Genomic DNA, 20247 nt, shown 5'->3' with positions numbered 1-20247 from the left:
AACATAGCAAGAGTAATTGAATAATAAGAAAAATAGAAAAGATTGTACAAATAGATATAATAGAGTACAAAGGTGCAATAACTATAATATTACAATATAGACAACAATAGCATTCAGTTTACAGATAATGTACATCCTTGTCTGACACCAGATTTAACATTAAACCATCTTCCTGTACTTCATTTCTAACTGCTCACTTACAACTCAAAGATGAAATATTACTTGATATAATGTCCCATTGACACCATATAAGTGCAGTGTTTTGAATAGTTTTTCTCTTGGCATCTTGTCATGTGCCTTTTCCAAATCTACAAAACTTAAATACAGATCTTTGTTATATTTCCATGATTTCTCAATTATTTGTCGTAAGGTGAAAATCTGATCCTGACAACTTCTATTTGGCCTGAATCCAGCTTATTCTTCAACAAGTTTCCCTTCCACAATCCTTCTCATTTCGCAAGTATGCTTGCATAAATCTTACCAGGAACACTCAGTAGGGAAATACATCTGTAATTCACACATTCAGTTTTATTTCCCTTTTGATATATGGGTACTATGAAAGCTCTACTCCATCATCATCTGGAATTTGTCCCTCTGTCCAGGCATTCTGAACTATGCAGTGCAGCCACTGTAAGACTTTTATACCTCCATACTTGAGCATTTCTGGTCGAATATTATCTACTATTACCTGCTGCCTTTCAACATTTCAGGCTTTTGACGGCTTTTTGTACTTCAAGTGTGGATATGTATTCCTGATTGCATGCCTGTTGAGTGTTTTTTACTACTGTGCTGTCACAAATTGTTTCGTTTAGCAATTTTTTTAAAGTAATTTGTCTATACATCGAGAATATCTTTTTCACTAGTTTTCATGTCACCTTTATCACCTCTAATTCCCTTTACAGCACTCTTTCCTCCATTTCTGAGCTTTTTCAACAGCCTCCAGAATATTTTCCCACCTTCTTGATATTTATTTTCTATGTTCTTACCAAAATCTTCCCATGACTTTTGTTTAGCCAGTTTTACAGTGTTTAGCTTTCTTACATTTGTCTCTGTATTCTCTAAGAGCACAAGTTGACTTATTTGCCAGGAACTTTTGATATTCTGATATTGCAAGGACAGAAAAATCAGAACCCCTCTTTAACTTCCTGTGTCCATCATGGGGTTCTGATTTTTCTGTCCTTGCAGACAACCTCACGATATGCCTCTCTCGCTGAATCAATTTATGTTTTCTTCAGGATTTGCCACTGAATCTCCAAGGTTTTGTTAGTATATTTTAGCAAGCTAAAGACAATCGCAAAGAATTCTGCAAAGTAAAAGAAAGAATGAATATGAAAGAATAGCTCTACTAAATGCATTGGGAAGGATCTGACAGGTGAGAGATGCAGAAGAGGTTGTTCAAACTAATGAGTGCCTATTTTTTTTTTTTTTTTTAGCTATCGACCTCATGTATGCAACACTGCACTCATTGCTACCTCTTCACTGGATGAAGAAACTCAGGTGTATGAAGAGGAGTTAGAACTATAGCGACTGATGGGATATCAGCCCATATACTAAAAGAGTGTTCAGCTGAATTGGCTATTTCTTTGAACAGGCTATACAATTTGAATCTCTGAACAGAGAAGATTCCACATGGGTGGAAAGAATCTATGGTAATCCCACTGCACAAGGGTGGTGCAAACACCGATGTATCTAACTATCAAACCAATCTCAGGAGTGGCGGCGAAGATTTTGGAAAAAGTTGGTTAGGGCTCACAATTCAGAAATGGGTTGATAGAGAATCTCTACTTTGTCATGAGCAGCATGGGTTCACCAAGGGAAGGTCATGTTAACATTGAGCTACACAATGGGAATGAATACACCATGATACTTTTGAATTTTGCTTAGGCTTTTGATAAAATACAGTATGGAGAATATGGAATTGGATTATAAAATATTAGCATGGAATGGCCGGCCTGGTTGGTCGAATGGCTAGCATACCCGCTCTCCAACCTTAAGGTTGCAGGTCTGAATCCCGCAATTGGCATAGATGTTTGCAAATGTGATTATCTGTGAAAATGCTAGTGGTGGTGGGCAGTAGATGGCATTGGTGTAGTTGGATGGAGTGATGGAGAAAGAGCTGTAGAGTAAGTGCCCTCCCTCGATGAGTCTTTGGACTTCCTGGAGGTATCAAATAGTAATAATAATAAAATTGCTGACTGTCAGATATAAAAAAAGTGGTATATGGGGAATGTGAGTCTGCAAGGTTTAAGGTAATCAGTGGTGTATTACAAGGATTAGTCCTTGGTCCACTATTGTTCAATCTGTACATTAATGACATTGGGAAGGATCTGACAGGGGTCATACAGCTATTTGCTGATGATGCAAAGATAGGGTAATCAGGAATGCAGTACTTGCACAATGATTGAATATGATGGAATTCTGGGCACGGGAAAATGGATGTCAGTTCAGTGTTAGTAAATGTGAAGTCATGCACTTTGGTGAGATTAGATATCCAATGTCATATTATTGATTATATGACTGTTGATTCATATTATAATGGCGGAATTATAATAGAAAAAACTGATTGGGCTGGAGATCTTGGAATTTTAGTATATAGGAAGTTGAAGTTCAAGGGCCATGTAGTTAAGATTGCAAATACAACTCAGAGGATACAGCAATCCCTCGATTAGTGCGCCTAATGCATTCTTTAAAACAGGCGCATTAATCGAATATAATAACCTATGGGAAAATGTATAATTGGTTCCTCAGATTTCTTTTTTGACCCTTAATTTTTTTATAAAAGAATTAGGATATGTCTCAGGGCTTAATTAAAGGAAAACCATGAAGTTGAAAGACAATAAAACATATTCAGAATATAAATTTATTATTCTGCTTCTTAACAAAGAATTGAGCTAACGTAGTTTGGCAGGCATTCTGTTTCTTTTTTTTCATACAACTGACCATACGGCCCTATTGCCTCTTCTACAAATTTTACTGGTTCTCTCTTCACCAGGGTCAGTTTCTAAGCATTGCTGCTTAAAAACTTCGATTATACGAAAACTATTTTCAAATTGTTTCTGTGAAACCTCTTTGGGCTTGTCAGTGATTAAATTTTCTTCATATTCTTAGGATCTTCCTGCTGTGCATCTAAATTTAGCAGGTTGGAATCACTCAACTTCTCAGAATGAGATTTAATTAACTTAGATTCATTTGAAAAGCCTCTAAAATCATTTGCACAATGTGGAAGAATGTGCTTCCAAACGACTCGTATATTGCTAGCAGTAATTTCATTCGACTTTGCAACTTTATAACCAGGCTGAGATTTCTCTGATTTGACTAGAAAAGTCTTGGAAGGCATTCGCTTCCAAAAAAAAGGCCGGTTTCATCGACATTAAATATTTGTTGATCACAAGAGTCTCCTTCTTACACAATTTTCTTCAAATATCTGGATATCTCCTTATCTGCACTTGTAGCTTCTCCTGTGATTAGAACATTATGTAGGCTATAATGGAGCATTTCTTTTCGAAACGCTCAAATCACCCAGCACTAACGTGAAATTCTTCTTTTCCATCATTGATAGCCCTTTCTTTCCAGGTTACAAAGAGACAATGCTTTTGATTTAATAAGGCCAATGTTTAGCAGGATCCGTTTTTGGTTATAATCTTCGATCCATGTAAAAAGAAGTCTCTTTAATTCAATCAATTATAATACTTTGATTTCAAGTGCATGCATGATGAACTTGAAGCAGCCTTACCTTTCTCTTTGTATTCAGCAGTTGATTCACCCATTTTTGTGTTCTTGTCCTATCTCTGCTCTGGACTCGCTTGTTCATTTTTCTTCCAATGAGATTACTTTTCAAATTATTTTCACACTTCTATTTTTTGCTTACTTATTCTTTTACTCATGATTAAAAGTTAGGAAAATAATTTAAAATAAAAAAGTAAGGAAAACAATTGCACGAGATATGATCAGCAAAATGCTATGTAACACAGACGACATAAATTTTGGCGGTAAATTTGGAACATAGTGTAGTATATCATTAAAAAATAACTTTGTAAAATGTTTCAAATCGGTAACTAAATTATTTCATCCTGGTGAGTGATTTTTTAAATAGTTAGCCATAAAAATGTATAGATCAAAAATTGTTAAAATCTGTAACATTTATTTTTAAGATGTATATAGACGCACTAATCGAATTTGGGTATCAAAAAAAATGATGCACTAATCGAGGGACTGCTGTAGTTACAATGCTGAAAACAACTGACATGCAAAGATAAGGATGTCGTGTTGCCTCTTTACAAGGTCTTGATAGAACCTTACTTGGACTATTCTGGTCTCCTAGTTTCCATTGCGATTCTGATGCAGTGGAGAGAATGCAAAGGAGAATGTTTAAAATGATATCGGGATTGTGGAATATTGATTGAGAATTTGTTGACTCTAGACACTAGGAGAAAGGAGGGGTGGGGGGGTGATGTGATTGAGACAAACTCCTGAAAGGGTCATACAGGATTTGAGTTGATGGAATTTTTCATTTTATGGAGGGGTAGCAAAAGGACAAGAGGGCATCCGTGGAAATGAGAATGAATGCTGCTAAGAAGGGAGTGAGATCTAGATTTTTCTCTCATAGAATGGGACGTGATTGGAATGAATTCAATAACAAACACGACAGCTATTGTGTGCAGTATGTGGCCTCTCTCGATGAGTCCCTGACTCCCTGGAGGTCTCTCTTAATAATAACCAGTGCTTTTTTTTCTGAAAAAAAAGGTGGCGTACTCACCATGAAGATGTTATTACAGCAACTTCCACACTTTTAACATATCCTCCGATATACTCTTGTCGTCTCGCTTTGTTGCCATGCTTTGTGCGCTGCACTCTCCTCATGATCATAAATCTTTTTTCTTAATGATATTAACTGTTGTTTAAGAGATTCTCTAAAATGACTGATTTTACCATTTTCTCTGAAACTCCTCTGAAATTTTCGTTCCCATGTGTTTATTGACGACAAGACTTCCGACATACTTTACAGCCCAACATTTTATTCTTGACATACAGCCACTTGTTTCTCTTGCAGAAGTCATTTTTCCGCAAAATGTCCAACATTTGGGCGAATCATTATCAGAATCTGCTTCCTTTTGACCACGTGGATCTTCGGTCTTGGTTTCATGATTCTCTTCACCAAGTTTATTTTCGGTGCTAGTTTTCTGTTTAATAGGATCACGAGTATATTCAACAATTTCTTCTTCTTCAGCCTTCCTTACTCACTGACATAAAGTAACTACTTATTTTATTCATTTTGAACAGTGATTGCACTGATTTAATTTAGATTAATTCAAAGCTCACGTGAACACCTGCCTGTTGCAGAGTGAATATAGAACTGATAAACTGATATTGGAAGCAATCGGAAGTGAACACGACTTCCTGTTTTAGGTTGCATACCAACCTATGAAACAGGAAAGCAGGGTATTAACTTATGAGTAATCAAAATTGAAAAATCAATTCGTGAACAAAGTACCATCTACCAGAATATTTATAATATGTTTTGCTGTCAATAAATTGCAAATTTTTAAAAACTTAAGAAAAAAGGTGCAGGTACTGCCAGAAAAAAAAAAACTGATAATAACAGTAATAATAATATGTATAGATATAATTTATTCTTCCAGACTAAATAATTATTTTCAAGCTTTAAATGCAACTGTAAAGTTTTTTACTCAAAAGTAATAAATGTTTCCTTTGTAAGAAGAACACAACTTGTTAGAACATAACAGATTCTGAGATGAAAAAGTGTGAACTGACAAAAATTAAGATAGTTTTGTTGGAACACAGAACTTTTGCTTAGCTGAACAAATAAAAAAAATATGTAGTATTGGTATATGTAAAATATTCAATGCATGTTTACCCTTATTCAAAATGGTACTTTTATAAAGTATAATCCAGGATGATATAACACAAGAAATTAAACAAGTCAAAAGGCTAAATTACAAATTACTGCATCAAAATCTTACCTTTCCAATTCTTTCAAATAACCTTTTTCTTTGTTCTAGGTAGCATGTTCTCCTTTCATTTACCTTATTATCACGCAAACACAAATTTCTCCACATTCGACTTGTGTGGGAGACGGTGCACAAGTCACGAGGAGACAGGTAGTTTAAAATATTAGATATGATATGAAAACACTCTCTCCTGCAGCCCAGTTCCATTAAAAAATCCACTCTCTTATCTACAACACATGTTCTATTTAAATTTGTATAATCGGTGCAAGTGGAAGATACATCACCAGATAGCTCACTCAAAGGCTCATTTGAAAGACTATGCTCTGCACTGTTCATTTTGTGCTTATCAGGTAACATTTCTATCCGAGAAAGGCCACGGTCTGATGTACTTTTAATATTTGTCATTTCATGTTTTCTAGATATAACAGCATCTCCTATATTTTCAGTCTTAGCTTTATTACTAAATCCAGTAATGGATTCAAGATAGTTAGCAACATGACACGAACTGTTTTTCTTTTCATAAGATTTACATTTTTCTGAAAAATTCATGATGGATTTTTGCTCTTCTAGAATATTACCAGATTTTTGATCAAATAACACATGGAACTCATTAAATAAAATTCTGGCACAGTCACCACCTCCATCATTTAACTTGGCTTCTTCCACACCCGAATCTTTTTCAGATGGTACTTTATGGAGGTTCTTAACATTCCATTCAGAAATTGAAGTAAGAGGTATATCACAAGGGTGTCTGTGATTTACTTTTGCAGTTGTTTTTCCAGAATGTTCAATCGGAGAATATTCACATTTTAATTCATTTGCTGTATTTCTAAAATCTATAAGATTCTGAACTTTACAACATGGCTTATTTATTTTAGAAAGAGGTGTTGAAGCCCATACATAATGTGGTGGAGAAATGGGAGTTGCTAATAATGATATACAGTTTGAAACTGATATGCTGGGTTCAGATGTCACTTTACTAATGTCAAGACTACCACAAAATCCACTGTCAGATTTTGTGCCTGACAAAATTTCATCAGAATTCAGCCCATTTTTGACTTCCAGATGGGAGAAAATCAATTCAGGTTGATGAATCTCCATACTAATCTACAAAAAATAGTAAAATAAAATAAAAATTAAACAGTATATAAAACATGTTACTAATTATACATCTATAGAAAGATGGCAGAAGTCGATATGTTACTTTTTTTTTTTTTTTTTTTTTTTCAAAACTGAGTTTTCTGTAAGTTCTTGTTGTTCTCAAGAAGATCTACAAGATGGCAAAACCTGGTATGTTAGCACCCAATATTCATGGAGGTAGAAGTGATGTCAATATCTGATATATTAAGGTTGTGTCAGTTATGAAGATGGCAGAACATGCTATGTCAATACTCAGCTTTGCTACCTTGAAGTATTGTATTATATTACACTAAACTAGAGGATGGCAGACCTTGATACATTGACATATCTATTTTGGGCATGTAAAAGACTGCTATTTTCATACTGTGAATGGGAAAACCAATTTATTAAGTTTTGCCACCTGAGAATTCTTAAAACTAAAAGTTGGTAATCCTTGTATATTTCATTCATGGAGTGAATTTTGCTGTGAAATTAATACATCTACTCCTACACCATCAATTTTAATGGCTGAAAACAGCAATTCATAAGCTCTGCATGATTTTGAAGAAAATTATTACTATTGTAGACCCTGATTGGCATCCTAAAGTGTAAAATGGTAACAGCAAAAGAATTGAACTACTTATAGGGAATCAACAAAATCATATATATCTGCAAGGTAATGTCACTGAACAGGACGATTATGTGGGGTCACAGCCATCACAACATGTGCTCGAGAATATGAATCCCAGCAATGTGATTCTGCAAGTGGTGCTTCATCAGACCTCAAAAGAAAGTAAAAAAAAAATTAGGAAACAAGAAGAAAATTAACAAGGTTTGTCCTACATAAACAGAAAAGAGTCTGTTAATCCCAGGCATATCTTTTAGGCCAATTTATCAGTGCTACAGAATGAAATGTTTTGAAAAGGATAAAAATTTTCAAAAAAAAAAAAAATTTTGAAAAGGATAAAAAAAAAAGGAAGAGGAAAGAATGAAAGGCAAACTCACAATAAGTTGATTATAGTTTCTTAAAATCTAAGCATAGTAATGTCAAAAAATAATATTTTGCAACATGTCTGCATGGAGTGATAAGAGGGAAAATAGATGTTTTTGTTCAGAAACTACAAGATCAACTGATCTTTTTTTACACCTGATGAAAGGGGAGGGCTCTCCTAAAAACAAACTAGCAGATGAGCACAATGAAATTTAAAGTTTTCATTGAGAAGTATCCAAACTACGTGAGCAACTATTTACAAAGATTCATTCAAGAAAAATATCATCAATTCCTGACATGTACCCTCAAGGGGTGTACAGGATATGATAGTACTACACGAAAAAAATTACATCATTACTAACTTCCTATCTACAATTTTCCTCCAAATCAGTCTGTTACTTGTCAAGACTCCAACATTATCAAATCTTATATTTCTATCGTCTAAGGCACACTGTACCGTATCAATCCACCTATATAATAAAATTAGTTTAATCCTTTATCCAAGTGTGAGCAAACAAAGTTTGCGCCTGAAGTATCTTCAGGACTAGGGTAAGGTGATACAACACCAGGGCAACTCGTTGCAAAGGTGGAGAAAGCTACCAACACTCCTATCTCAGTATCTCCTGTAATGCAAAACACATCTCCATGCGGATATGTCTAAAGGGCCTGGCTCCCACTGAAGAGACCTCAATAAAGGTCGAAACTAGTCTGGGTAGTGGCCCTTCCCTTAATGCATAACATTAGACATATCCGCATGGAGATGTGTTTTGCATTATAGGAGATACTGAGATAGGAGTGTTGGTAGCTTTCTCCACCTTTGCAACGAGTTGCCCTGGTGTTGTATCACCTTACCCTAGTCCTGAAGATACTTCAGGCGCAAACTTTGTTTGCTCACACTTGGATAAAGGATTAAACTAATTTTATTATACTCTAACCAAGTGAAAAATAAACTTTCAAAATCCACCTATATCTTGGTCTTCCTCTGGGTCGTTTTCCTGCCAACCCGGCAGAGAACACTTGTTTTGCTAATCTTTCTTTGCCCATTCTGTTTAAGTGACCATACCACCTGAGATTAGCTCTGGTAGCGCATTCCTGGACGCTGACAATGTCACGCTCTTTCCTAATATCCTCGTTTTTAATATGATATTGCCATTGATGCCATCTGTTCACACCTCTAATCTTTCTCAGGACTCTCATATCTGCGGTCTCTAGTCTTTGGTCAAGTGTTTTACTTCTGACCCAGCTCTCAGATCCATAAGTTAAAACTGGTTTGAACACTGTCTTGTATACAGCTAATCAGGGGTGCTTAAGGGTCAAAGCTGTATAACTGAGAGGAGACCTCCACATGGCCTTTAAAGGAATGCAGAGAACCGACCAGGGCTTCTGACCTAATGTCCAATCCTTACCGTCTCGTGGTGCACCCTGTTGGGTATCTACTTGGATACTGAACGAACGAGGATGGGCTGGCAATTTGGGATTCAGCCGACCAAATTGTATTCCTATTGGTTAAACCAAAATAAAAAAAAAATGATGGTACGACATGACAAGAAAAATATAAAAAAATGAAAAAAGAACAAGGTGGAAACACCTGTGCTTGTTATGTTTTCAGAGATGGATTCAATGAAACAGGTTACAAATTTAACTTTACATTGATATATGTAAAAAGGTGTGATGAATTTAAAATGCAAAGGAACATGCTAGAAATATGGAAGAACAAGAGAATATTTCCACCCTACATGATTTTCACATTTTAGAAGCTGAAAGAGGATATGAGAGTATAAGCTATCAGCTAAGTAAAATTCAGATGAGAGAGCATTTGTTTTTGACTTTGCAGCAAATTCTTCCAACACCACTTCTTTCAACTACATTACTTACTATAAAAGAATGCTTTAGTTACAATTTAACCATATGAGACAGCTCATCTGTTGAAATGACTGAGTGCTACGTGTGGCACTCAGTAAATTCAACAGATGATTGTTTCAACTGTTTTGGACTGCCTACCAAGGAGAGACATACTTTACATCTTATGGGACTTAAATGCAAAAGTGAGAAAGGGTATGAGAGTTAGGCCAGTGCGACATGTTTGGTCTGGGTGAATGTAACACCCGTGGTGAAAGACTTTGGGAATTTGCCCATGACAGATTAGTTATTACCAATACCTACTTCCAGAAACACCCATGATGAACCTATACTTGGATATCTAACATTGATAAGTCAAGGTACCAAACTGATTGCATCATGGCTCTCCAGCAGTGGAAAACAGGCATTTCTGATTTGCATACTTGTCCTGGAGCAGATTGTGGTACAGACCATCAGCTAGTAAGAGCCAAAGTTAGAGTAATTCCTAGTGGATTCACAGAAGAAACATCAACTCTGTTGGATGATTTTTTTGGAGACCTATAAGGAGAACATACCAGATATCCTTTGGGAAGGAGTCAAGTGCAAATAGAGGATACAGCTAAGAAGTATCTTGGCCCAATAAGAAGACCAAGAGGCCCATGAATATCAGATTCAACACTGGAACTAATCAAAAGAAGGCAGTTGGAAAAACAAAGAGAGACAGAAACTATACTCTAAAGCTTTTGACATAGAGAAGTCAGAAGAGCCATCAAGCAGGACAAGGAGAGACAATTATAAAAGAATGTTTTATTTAGTTCTTGACTTAAAGTACATGTTTAAGCCCAAATTGAATGTTATCAAAGCCAGAAATGGAGCAATATTAACAGAAGAATTGGAAATTAAAAACAGGTGGAAAGAATACTGTGAGGAACTATACAATAGAGTGGATAAAGAAAATTTGGAGGAGCCACTCTCACCAGTAAAATTCTGATTTCGAACCTCCTCCACTTTGGCATGAAGTTTAAAGAGCAATTAAGCAGCTTAACAGCAATAAGGCCCCAGGTGCAGGTGGAATCCCGGCAGAGTTAATTAAGGCCACAGGGGATGGAGGGTAAGAGCATTTCATAGATTGATTACAAGGATTTTGGAGACAGGATCAAGGCCTAGTGACTAGAAGAAGTCAGTTTTCATACCACTACATAAGAAAGGAGATAGAAAGGCAATAGAATTATAGAACTATTAGTTTAATATCTCATGCAAGCAAAATTTTATTGAAGGTCATGCTAAATAGTACTGAGGCAGAGATGCTTGAGGAACAAGCAGGTTTTAGGAATGGTAAGGGCACCAGAGATCAGATCCTTTGCCATAGACAGATCATAGAAAAATATAAAGATTTTAGACTCCCTATGGTAATGCGTTTCTTAAGACTAATCTAAAGCTTTTGACTCTGTGCAGCATGTGAAACTGTGGGTAGTAATGAAAATAATGGGTTTTTCTCAACACACTATCAGGTTGATAGCCAACTGGTACAGTGAGCAAGAAGCCACAGTAAGAATAGGTGTTGGATTAATTGATTGGCTTCAGGGTGGAAAGGGAGTTAGACAAGGATGTTTACTCTCTCACTTGTTTAGTATATATACTGAGGACATCATGCGTGAAGCACTGGATGAGTTCAAGACAGGAATTAGGATAGGTGGTAGATTGATCAGTAATCTGAGGTTTTCTGATGATACCGTACTCCTCTGTAATGACAAGGAAGAACTAGGACAAATTCTTGATAAAGTTAACAAGATCAGTAATAACAAAGGCCTTCAACTCAACCCTAGCAAAGCCAAAGATCATGGTTCTCAAAGGAAATACAAACAGGGAATCTCTTGAGAAACAAGAGTACCTTAATGGAGAAAGAATTGAGGAAGTCAGCAAGTTTGAGTACCTGGGATCCATTATTAATGTGAAGAATTGCTGTTCAGAAGAAGAAATATTAGGAATGGCTAAAACAATAGTCAGAGACCTGTCTAAAATCTGGAAGGATGGATCTATCTTCATGGTAACAAAGTTCAGGATTTTAGATGTAGTTGTTTTTCCAACAGCAACTTATGGATGCGAGACTTAGAACCTGAAGTCAGATAAGAAAAGGATAGCTGCTTTTCAGATGTGTTGGCGAAGGATGTTGAGGGTGTTATATACTGAAAGGCATACAAATGATTTGTGTTAGATGAGATCAGTAGAACTTTAAGGCTCCTTAAGGATACTGACAGAAGAAAGTTGAAATATTTTGGACACTTGAAAGGATGACTTCTCAGAACAGTAATAGAAGATAAGTTCCTGGAAAAAGAGGAACAGGTAGACTCAATGAGATGGATGGATGGATGGTGTGTGTGTGTGTGTGTGTGTGTGTGGTGTGACTGATCTTCAGAGAGTTGAGGCCTCCAGAAAAGCATACAACAGGACTACATGGTGAGGCCTGGTGTGGCATATCACCAAGCATCGGAGTGAGAATATGGCATTTCTGGATACCCAGTGAACAGATGGACTGTGGCATGAAGCAAAATTTGATTTTACCAGATACTGATTTAAAAAAAATAAAAAAATCATTTCTGGAAATCCTCGACCAGAAGTTCCTGTTTCCTGGGCACATGAAGTTAAAGTGTAATACTCTGATCATGCTAGAATTGAAAGAGCAAAGAAACAAATTGAAGAGAAAAATAAAAATTATGATACCTAGAGACTGGTACCAGTTTGTACAGATGAATAGAGGTCAAAAGAAGTTCCAAGTCACTGAAATGAAGTAGAATGATTTCATTGCTTTTTCACACTTCTCAATCATGTGCTAGTTAAATGAAACTTTAACAATGAAGGAGAAAAAGTATAGTGGCTACACATTACATGCATATGGCACACTTCAGCTTTAGCCAAAATCTATTTCAAGTAAAGCCTAATGATGCCAAAACACTGTTTAGAACTTTGGATCTAAAAGAAGAAGGGATGGAAAACATATTGGAGCAAACTCAGTAACAGCCACTCTTGAAAATTAATCCTCTTAATAAAAAATCATGATTTCTACAAGACTTTACAAGCACTCATGCAAAGGAGTACGATGAATTGGAGGACTGTTTAGAAATGGATTGTGATATTCTGTGTAAGTGCACATATTGTATCAGTGTGCTAACAAAATTTCAATTTCAGCATATTTAGGCAGTAGATAATATGTTGAGAGATCACCATGTTGTATATTATAAAAGCCTGAATGAGTCTTTGACTTCATGAGATCTTAGGATAATATAATAACTTCTGTCATCTTACTACAAAAATATTATCATCATCATCACCATCAAATTCCTGCCATGTACCCTCAAGGGGTGTACAGGATATGACAGTACTACATGAAAAATTTACATCATTACTAACTTCCTATCTACAATTTTCCTCCAAATCAGTCTGTTACTTGTCAAGACTCCAACATTATCGGATCTTATATTTCTATCGTCTAAGGCACTTTGTACCGTATCAATCCACCTATATCTTGGTCTTCCTCTGGGTCGTTTTCCTGCCAACCTGGCAGAGAACACTTGTTTTGCTAATCTTTCCTCTCCCATTCTATTTAAGTGACCATACCACCTGAGATTAGCTCTGCTAACGCATTCCTGGATGCTGACAATGTCAAGTTCTTTCCTAATATCCTTGTTTTTAATGTGATATTGCCATTGATGCCATCTGTTCATGCCTATAATCTTTCTCAGGACTCTCATATCTGCGGTCTCTAGTCTTTGATCAAGTGTTTTACTTCTGACCCAGCTCTCAGATCCATAAGTTAAAACTGGTTTGAACACTGTCTTGTATACAGCTAATTTAGTGTTCCGACTAATTTCTCTCTTATTCCATATGAATTTATTCAATCGACTTCCCACCATACTAGCTTTGCTGATTCTGTTGTCTATTTCTATATTTAATTTACCATCTTCAGTAAAAATCGTGCCTAAGTAACTGAAATGTTTTACTTGTTCCACAGGTTCTCCATTCACAACACAGTTGACATTTTCAATGATTCTGCCTTAATTTCATTGTCTTTGTATTTTTATTGCTGACCTTCATACCATATCTATTACAACAGCTATTCAATTTAGTCAGAGAATCTTGCAGACTTGTAGCGGATTTATTTAGAAGTATAACATCATTCGCATAAAGCAAAGAGCTGACATTAACATCTCCAATTTTGATATCATGTTTAATACCACTTTCCTTCATAATGTGATCCATATAGATAATGAATAACAGAGGGAATAATGTACATCCTTGTCTCACACCAGATTGAACATTAAACCATCTTCCTGTACTTCCTTCAATTCTAACTGCTGGCTTACAACTCAAATAAAGACTAAGTATTGCTTGATATAATGATCCACTTACATCATACAACTGCAGCATATTGAATAGCTTCTCTCTTGGCACCTTGTCATATGCCTTTTCCAAATCGACAAAACTTAAATACAGATCTTTGTTATATTCCCATGCTTTCTCGACTATTTGTCGTAAAGTGAAGAGCTGATCCTGACAGCCTCTTTTTGGCCTGAATCCAGCTTGTTCTTCGCCAAGCTTTTCTTCCACAATTCTTCTCAACTGTTTCTCAAGTATACTTGCATAGATCTTGCAGGAACATTCAGTAGGGAAATACCTCTGTAATTCTCACATGCAGTTTTATTTCCCTTTTGATATATGGGTACTATGAGAGCTCTACTCCAATCATCGGAAATTCGTCCCTCTGTCCAGGCTTTCTGAACTATGCAGTGCAGCCACTGTAAGACTCTTATACCACCATACTTCAGCATTTCTGGTCGAATATCATCTACTCCTACTGCCTTTCCACATTTCAAGCCTTTGATGGCTTTTTCTACTTCAAGTATGGATATGTATTCCTGACTGCATGCCTGGTCAGTGTTTTTTATCACTGTGCTGTCATCACTGCTTGTTTCATTTAGCAGTTTTTCAAAGTAATTACTCCATACTTCAAGGATATCTTTTTCTCTCGTTTTCATGTCACCTTTATCATATCTAACTCCTTTTACAGCACTCTTTCCTTCATTCCTAAGCTTCTTCAACAACCTCCAGAATATTTTGCCACCTTCTTGATATTTATTTTCTATATTCTTGCCAAAGTCCTCCCATGACTTTTGTTTAGCTAGTTTACACACTGTTTAGCTTTCTTACATTTGTCTCTGTATTCTGTAAGAGTAAAAGCTGACTTATTTGCCAGGAACTTTTGATATGCTTTCTTCTTTTCCTTCACTGCCTCTTTAACTTCCTGTGTCCACCACGGAGTTCTGATTTTTTTATCCTTGCAGACAACCTCACCACATGCCTCTCTGGCAGAATCAATCAATGTTTTCTTCAGTTTGCCACTGAATCTCCAAGGTTTAATTCCTGTTCTCAAACTCTTTCATTTTCTTTTCAATAATCTTTCTGTATTTTAGTCTACAGTTCACATCTGAGAGCTGCTCAACTTTTATTCGCTTTAAAACTTTCTTACATGTTATTCTTTTCAATATGAAATTCAATTTTATCCTGCTCAAGGCTAAATAGTGATCACTTCCAATTTCAAATCCTCTGTACACTCTGGTGTCCTGCACCAGTGGGAAAATATCACTATCAACAATAACATAGTCAATGAGACTTTTCTTATTCCTAGCCTCTTCACTCCATGTGAATTTGTGCACATTTTTATATTGGAACATGGTGTTAGTAATAACCAGTCCATGTCCTGAGCAGAAATCCAACAGATATTTGCCATTATTATTAGCTTTGCTCTTTTCTCCAAATTTTCCCAAAATATTTTTATATGTCTCACAATCATTTCCTACTCTGATATTTAGATCCTCAACAAGGACCGACTTTTCCTTTTTCATTGTGTCAGTGGCTTTTTCTAAAGCGTCAAAAAATTCCTGCACTTCTACCTTAGTAGAACCTTCTGTGGGACCATAGGCACAAATAAGTCTCATCGTCCAGTTCCCCATTCTCATATTTGCCCACATTACTCTACTTGAGACTGACTGCCATTCAAGAAGATTAGCCTCGTATTTTGTGTTGAATACTATGGCTACTCCTTCTTTTCCTCGATTGTCATTGCATGAATATAACATTTTGTATTTATTGCTCAGAAAGATCTCACCAGTTTTGGTCTTTTTTGTTTCAGTCACCCCTATTATGTCGATCTGGTACTTATCTAATTCCTCAGCTAGCTCCATTTCTTTGCCATTCAGGCTTCTTACGTTGATAGTACCGATCTTTAACTCTGGTGATGTTGAGTTGGGGTTTGTTTTCAGATTTGTTCCAGTAGCTGACTTTTTGCTGTTCGCCCTGGTTCCCTAGCGAAAACAATGGGGCCTTGTTTAACTGGGCGACGCCCCAGCCGACATGAAATTTTGTCATGTTGTACCATCATTTTTTATTTTGGTTTAACCAATAAAAATACAATTTGGTCGGCTAAATCCCAAATTGCCAGCCCATCCTCGTTCGTTCAGTATCAAAGTAGATACCCAACAGGGTGCACCACGAGAAGGTGAGGATTTTACATTAGGTCAGAAGCCCTGGTCGGTTTTCCGCATTCCTTTAAAGGCTATGTGGAGGTCTCCTCTCAGTTATACAGCTTTAACCCTTAAGCACCTTATTCTGTGTAAGTGCATATATTGTATCAGTGTGCTAACAAAATTTCAATTTCAGCATATTTAGGAAGTAGATAATATGTTGAGAGATCACCATGTTGTATATTATAAAAGCCTGAATGAGTCTTTGACTTCATGAGATCTTTCTTATTATAATATAATAACTTCTATCATCTTACTACAGAAATATTATTAAATGTTTAATGATGCGATATCATTTACCAGAATAATTAAAGCAAACTATTTACTCTAAAGAATAAGACTCTCGTGTCTGTTCAAATTATTTATTATTTTTTTTTTAAATGTGAATCCCATCCATGAAAAGATACCATTAGTATTAATTCCCAATCTGGAACAACTGCTTTGGAGACTAAACATGGAGTCATTTCAGACCTCCACAAGCAAGGATAGCACTCTAATATTAAGCAATAAAATTTAAGCATAACAAACAGCTATACCTATGGCAGGATTTGAACTCACAGCCTACTGGTTAACACATATGAGTATGCTTATTTATCTGTCCATCAGGCAGTAGATAAGCATACTCAACCAGTTTTGCTTCACAGCAAAGTGTGTAAGTAAAGTAAAACTGGTTGAGTATGCCAAACATATAATACATAAGTAATGAGTGAAAGGCTGGAAAGAAAGAAAAGCTTAATATTCAATTTCAGCATATGTAAGTTGTATATACAAGAAAGAGAGATGAAGTAACTGTGTTTGAAAGAACAAAATTAGAAGGAATATGTCTTTTAGAAATATTTGATACACTGGTGACTTGCATTAATTTTTAAGCTTAACACTACAGAAATGAAACTAAGGTATATCAGTAATAAAAAGTAACACTCAACAAACCTGGTGCACTAGTAAATGTTTTCTTATAATTAATCAAGCAGCCTTAGCTGTGTGACTGAGTCTTATAACTACGGTATATGGAAAACTATCACCAGTCTTAATACCACATGGAAAACTATTACAAAAACTGGAGCAAATGGGAATGGATATAAGGCTAGTAGCACGGATAGGGTTGGGGGAGTGGAGTGGCTGATGGACAGACACCAGAGAGTAGTATATGGTGGAGTACCTAAGGGTTCGGTACTAGAGCCACTACTCTTTAATTTGTACATTGAAGACACAGTGAAAGATTTAAGAGGAGATATTCAATAGTTTGTTGATGATGATGCAAAAAACCAGGAAGAGAAATAGATAATGAAGGTGATGTAGATATCATGCAGGTTGATTTAAATACGCTGGCATTGTGGGCAAAGGATGATTGTCAATTTAATGTTGCAAAACGTAAGGTTATGCACTTCGGGTTGAAAAGGTTGCATATGGTGTATCATATTGATCGCACTGGATTACAGAAAACTGATGAGGTTAGGGACTTGGGGATAATGGTTGACAAACAGCTGAAGTTCAGAGGGCATACTACAAAAGTCAGGAAAATAGGTCAAATGATTACTTAGATGTTGAAAAACATGCTAACAAGTAAAGATAGTGAAGTTATTTATTATCCCTCTTTATAAGACTATCATTTGGCCACATCTTGACTACTTTGCACAGATTTTGTCACCTGGGTTTCTTGGGACTAGGAAGGTAGAGAGGATTTAGAGACGAGTGACCAGTATGGTGACAGATCTGGAATACTACTCCCTGTGAGGATAGGTTGAAGGCTTGTGGGTTAAAAAGTTTAGTTGATAGGTGGAAAAGAGGGTACATGATAGAAACATTTAAGATATTAAAAGAGTTTTGTAAAATTTATGTAAGTGAAAATTTTCAATATATGACAAATAGTCAGAGAACCCAGGGTCATTTGTGGACATCTATTGTGTAAGAGTGTGGTTGGTACATGTGTGTGGACCAGATTTTTGGCTCCATCCTATCTCTCCTTGATATCCCAACGAGCATGATTAGAAAATTGCAGATGGCAATACAGTTTTACATCTGTAATACTGCCAAGTAGAAAGTAAATGGACAAACTACTACTGCTCTGTTCTCTCCAGACTAACCACATTGGTGATGGATTCAAGAAGAGACAGAATAGGATTTCTGTGTATAATAGCTAATTTGGATCTCCCATGATGAGTGTCTCCATACTCCATGGAGATGCCATAAAATAATAATAATAAACTACCCCCCTCACCAAACACTAACTCATTTAACTATTTCAGGCTTTTGTAATATGCAGCATGGTGATCTCTAACATATTATCTACTGCCTAAAAACCATCAGGAACATGCATTCTTGTTAAACTCATAACCTGTTCATTGCATTGCAGAGATGCTACTCACTGAAAAGTCATCCATGCTGGAATTCAAGTAGCTAGGTGGATGGTAATATGGAATAAAACCATGATGGAAACAGGCTTGTATACAAATCTAAGCCTATTAAGAATTAGCATTAGCTCTAAAATACATCCTAACTTAAATAGATATAGAAACATCAAAATGTCCAAAACTGAGAGAGTGTGTGTGTGTGGGGGGGTGACTACTTATAAGATTCACTCCCACAGCTATGGCTTTTTGATTAGTTTCCATAGAAAACACTTACTAGGGCACCAGGTTTGTTGAGAGTTACATTTATTACTGATATCCCTTAGTTGAGGAGTAAGGCAAGTCCATGTACCAGTCGTGATCTCTGGGACCTTCTATAAGGTATACTCCCTACAAGGATGCTAACGGAAGTCTATGAAAAACAGTGAACAAATTAGCAGAAGAGGATTCATATCCAAATGGTGAAATGTGCAGAAGAATCTTAAGAGAAACAGACAACTATAAACAACCTGGGCTCAGCTGGCTTCGGCTGCCAGTACTTGGTTAGGGCCGTTACCTAGGGTTACAAGGAAAATTGAAGGATCCAACACTCTGAAAAAGGTAAGTAGCTTTCTCAGTACTGACACAAGGTTGAAATCTCATGACAACAGTAAAGCTTGTGATTAGAAAATTGCAGATGACAATACAGTTTTACATCTGTAATACTGCTGAGTAGAAAGCAAATGGACAAACTACTGCTCTGTTCTCCTACATTTATTACTGATATCCCTTAGTTGGGGAGTGAGGCAGGTCCGTGTACTTGTCGTGCTTCCTGGGACCTTCTATAGCAGGCGTTCCCAACCCTATGCCTGCAGGCACCATGATGCCTGTCAACCAATTTGTGTGTGCCCGCCGCTGTTCAACCGTGTGCCATATAGTTTGAAATAATCACATGCACATCACGCAACAATTCATGGCATTCTATATAACATATGCGTTAATGACACATGACAAGTATTAAACCCATGCAATGTAAAGTAGACGTGCATTCGAAGTTGTTCATTATCTGTTGCTAGTTATATACGCATAACTTTAATGGTGTCTTGTACTTAAATTTTTGAAATATTTTGATTTTTAGTCCTAAAATGAGTGAATCAAATAAAAGTAAAATTTCAAGTAAAATTGAAAAAACAGATGGTGCCCGTCACCATACCGGTATTTTAAAATGTGCTCTAGGAAACAAAAAGGTTGGGAACCACTGTTCTATAGGGTACACTCCCTACAAGGATGCTAACAGAAGTCTATGAAAAACAATGAACAAATTAGCAGATGAGGATTCGTATCCAAATGGTGAAATGTGCAGAAGAATCTTCACAGGAACAGACATCTATAAACATCATGGGCTCAGCTGCCAGTACCTGGTT

General features: G+C 36.3%; 2 protein-coding genes across 3 annotated transcripts in view; one reads left to right on the top strand and one right to left on the bottom strand.

Annotated features, from left to right (window-relative positions):
• The window catches only part of LOC150107050 (tRNA-splicing endonuclease subunit Sen34-like), a 225015-nt gene that overhangs the window by 153704 nt on the left and 51064 nt on the right, over positions 1-20247 (top strand). The gene's annotated exons all lie outside the window — the stretch shown is intronic.
• The window catches only part of LOC150107051 (uncharacterized), a 42925-nt gene that overhangs the window by 15993 nt on the left and 6685 nt on the right, over positions 1-20247 (bottom strand). Inside the window, exon 2 of the mRNA XM_090393414.1 lies at positions 5982-7076. Within this exon, the coding sequence (XP_090249540.1) occupies positions 5982-7070 (1089 nt within the window). The 5' untranslated portion in view covers positions 7071-7076. The remainder of the gene's footprint in view (positions 1-5981; positions 7077-20247) is intronic.

Source organism: Typopeltis vanoorti, chromosome 5, assembly GCF_054136105.1.
Source record: "Typopeltis vanoorti isolate ZY-2024b chromosome 5, IOZ_Tvanoo_1.0, whole genome shotgun sequence".
In the NCBI taxonomy this organism is placed as follows: domain Eukaryota; kingdom Metazoa; phylum Arthropoda; class Arachnida; order Uropygi; family Thelyphonidae; genus Typopeltis; species Typopeltis vanoorti.
This window is presented reverse-complemented; position numbering and strand designations above follow the sequence as displayed.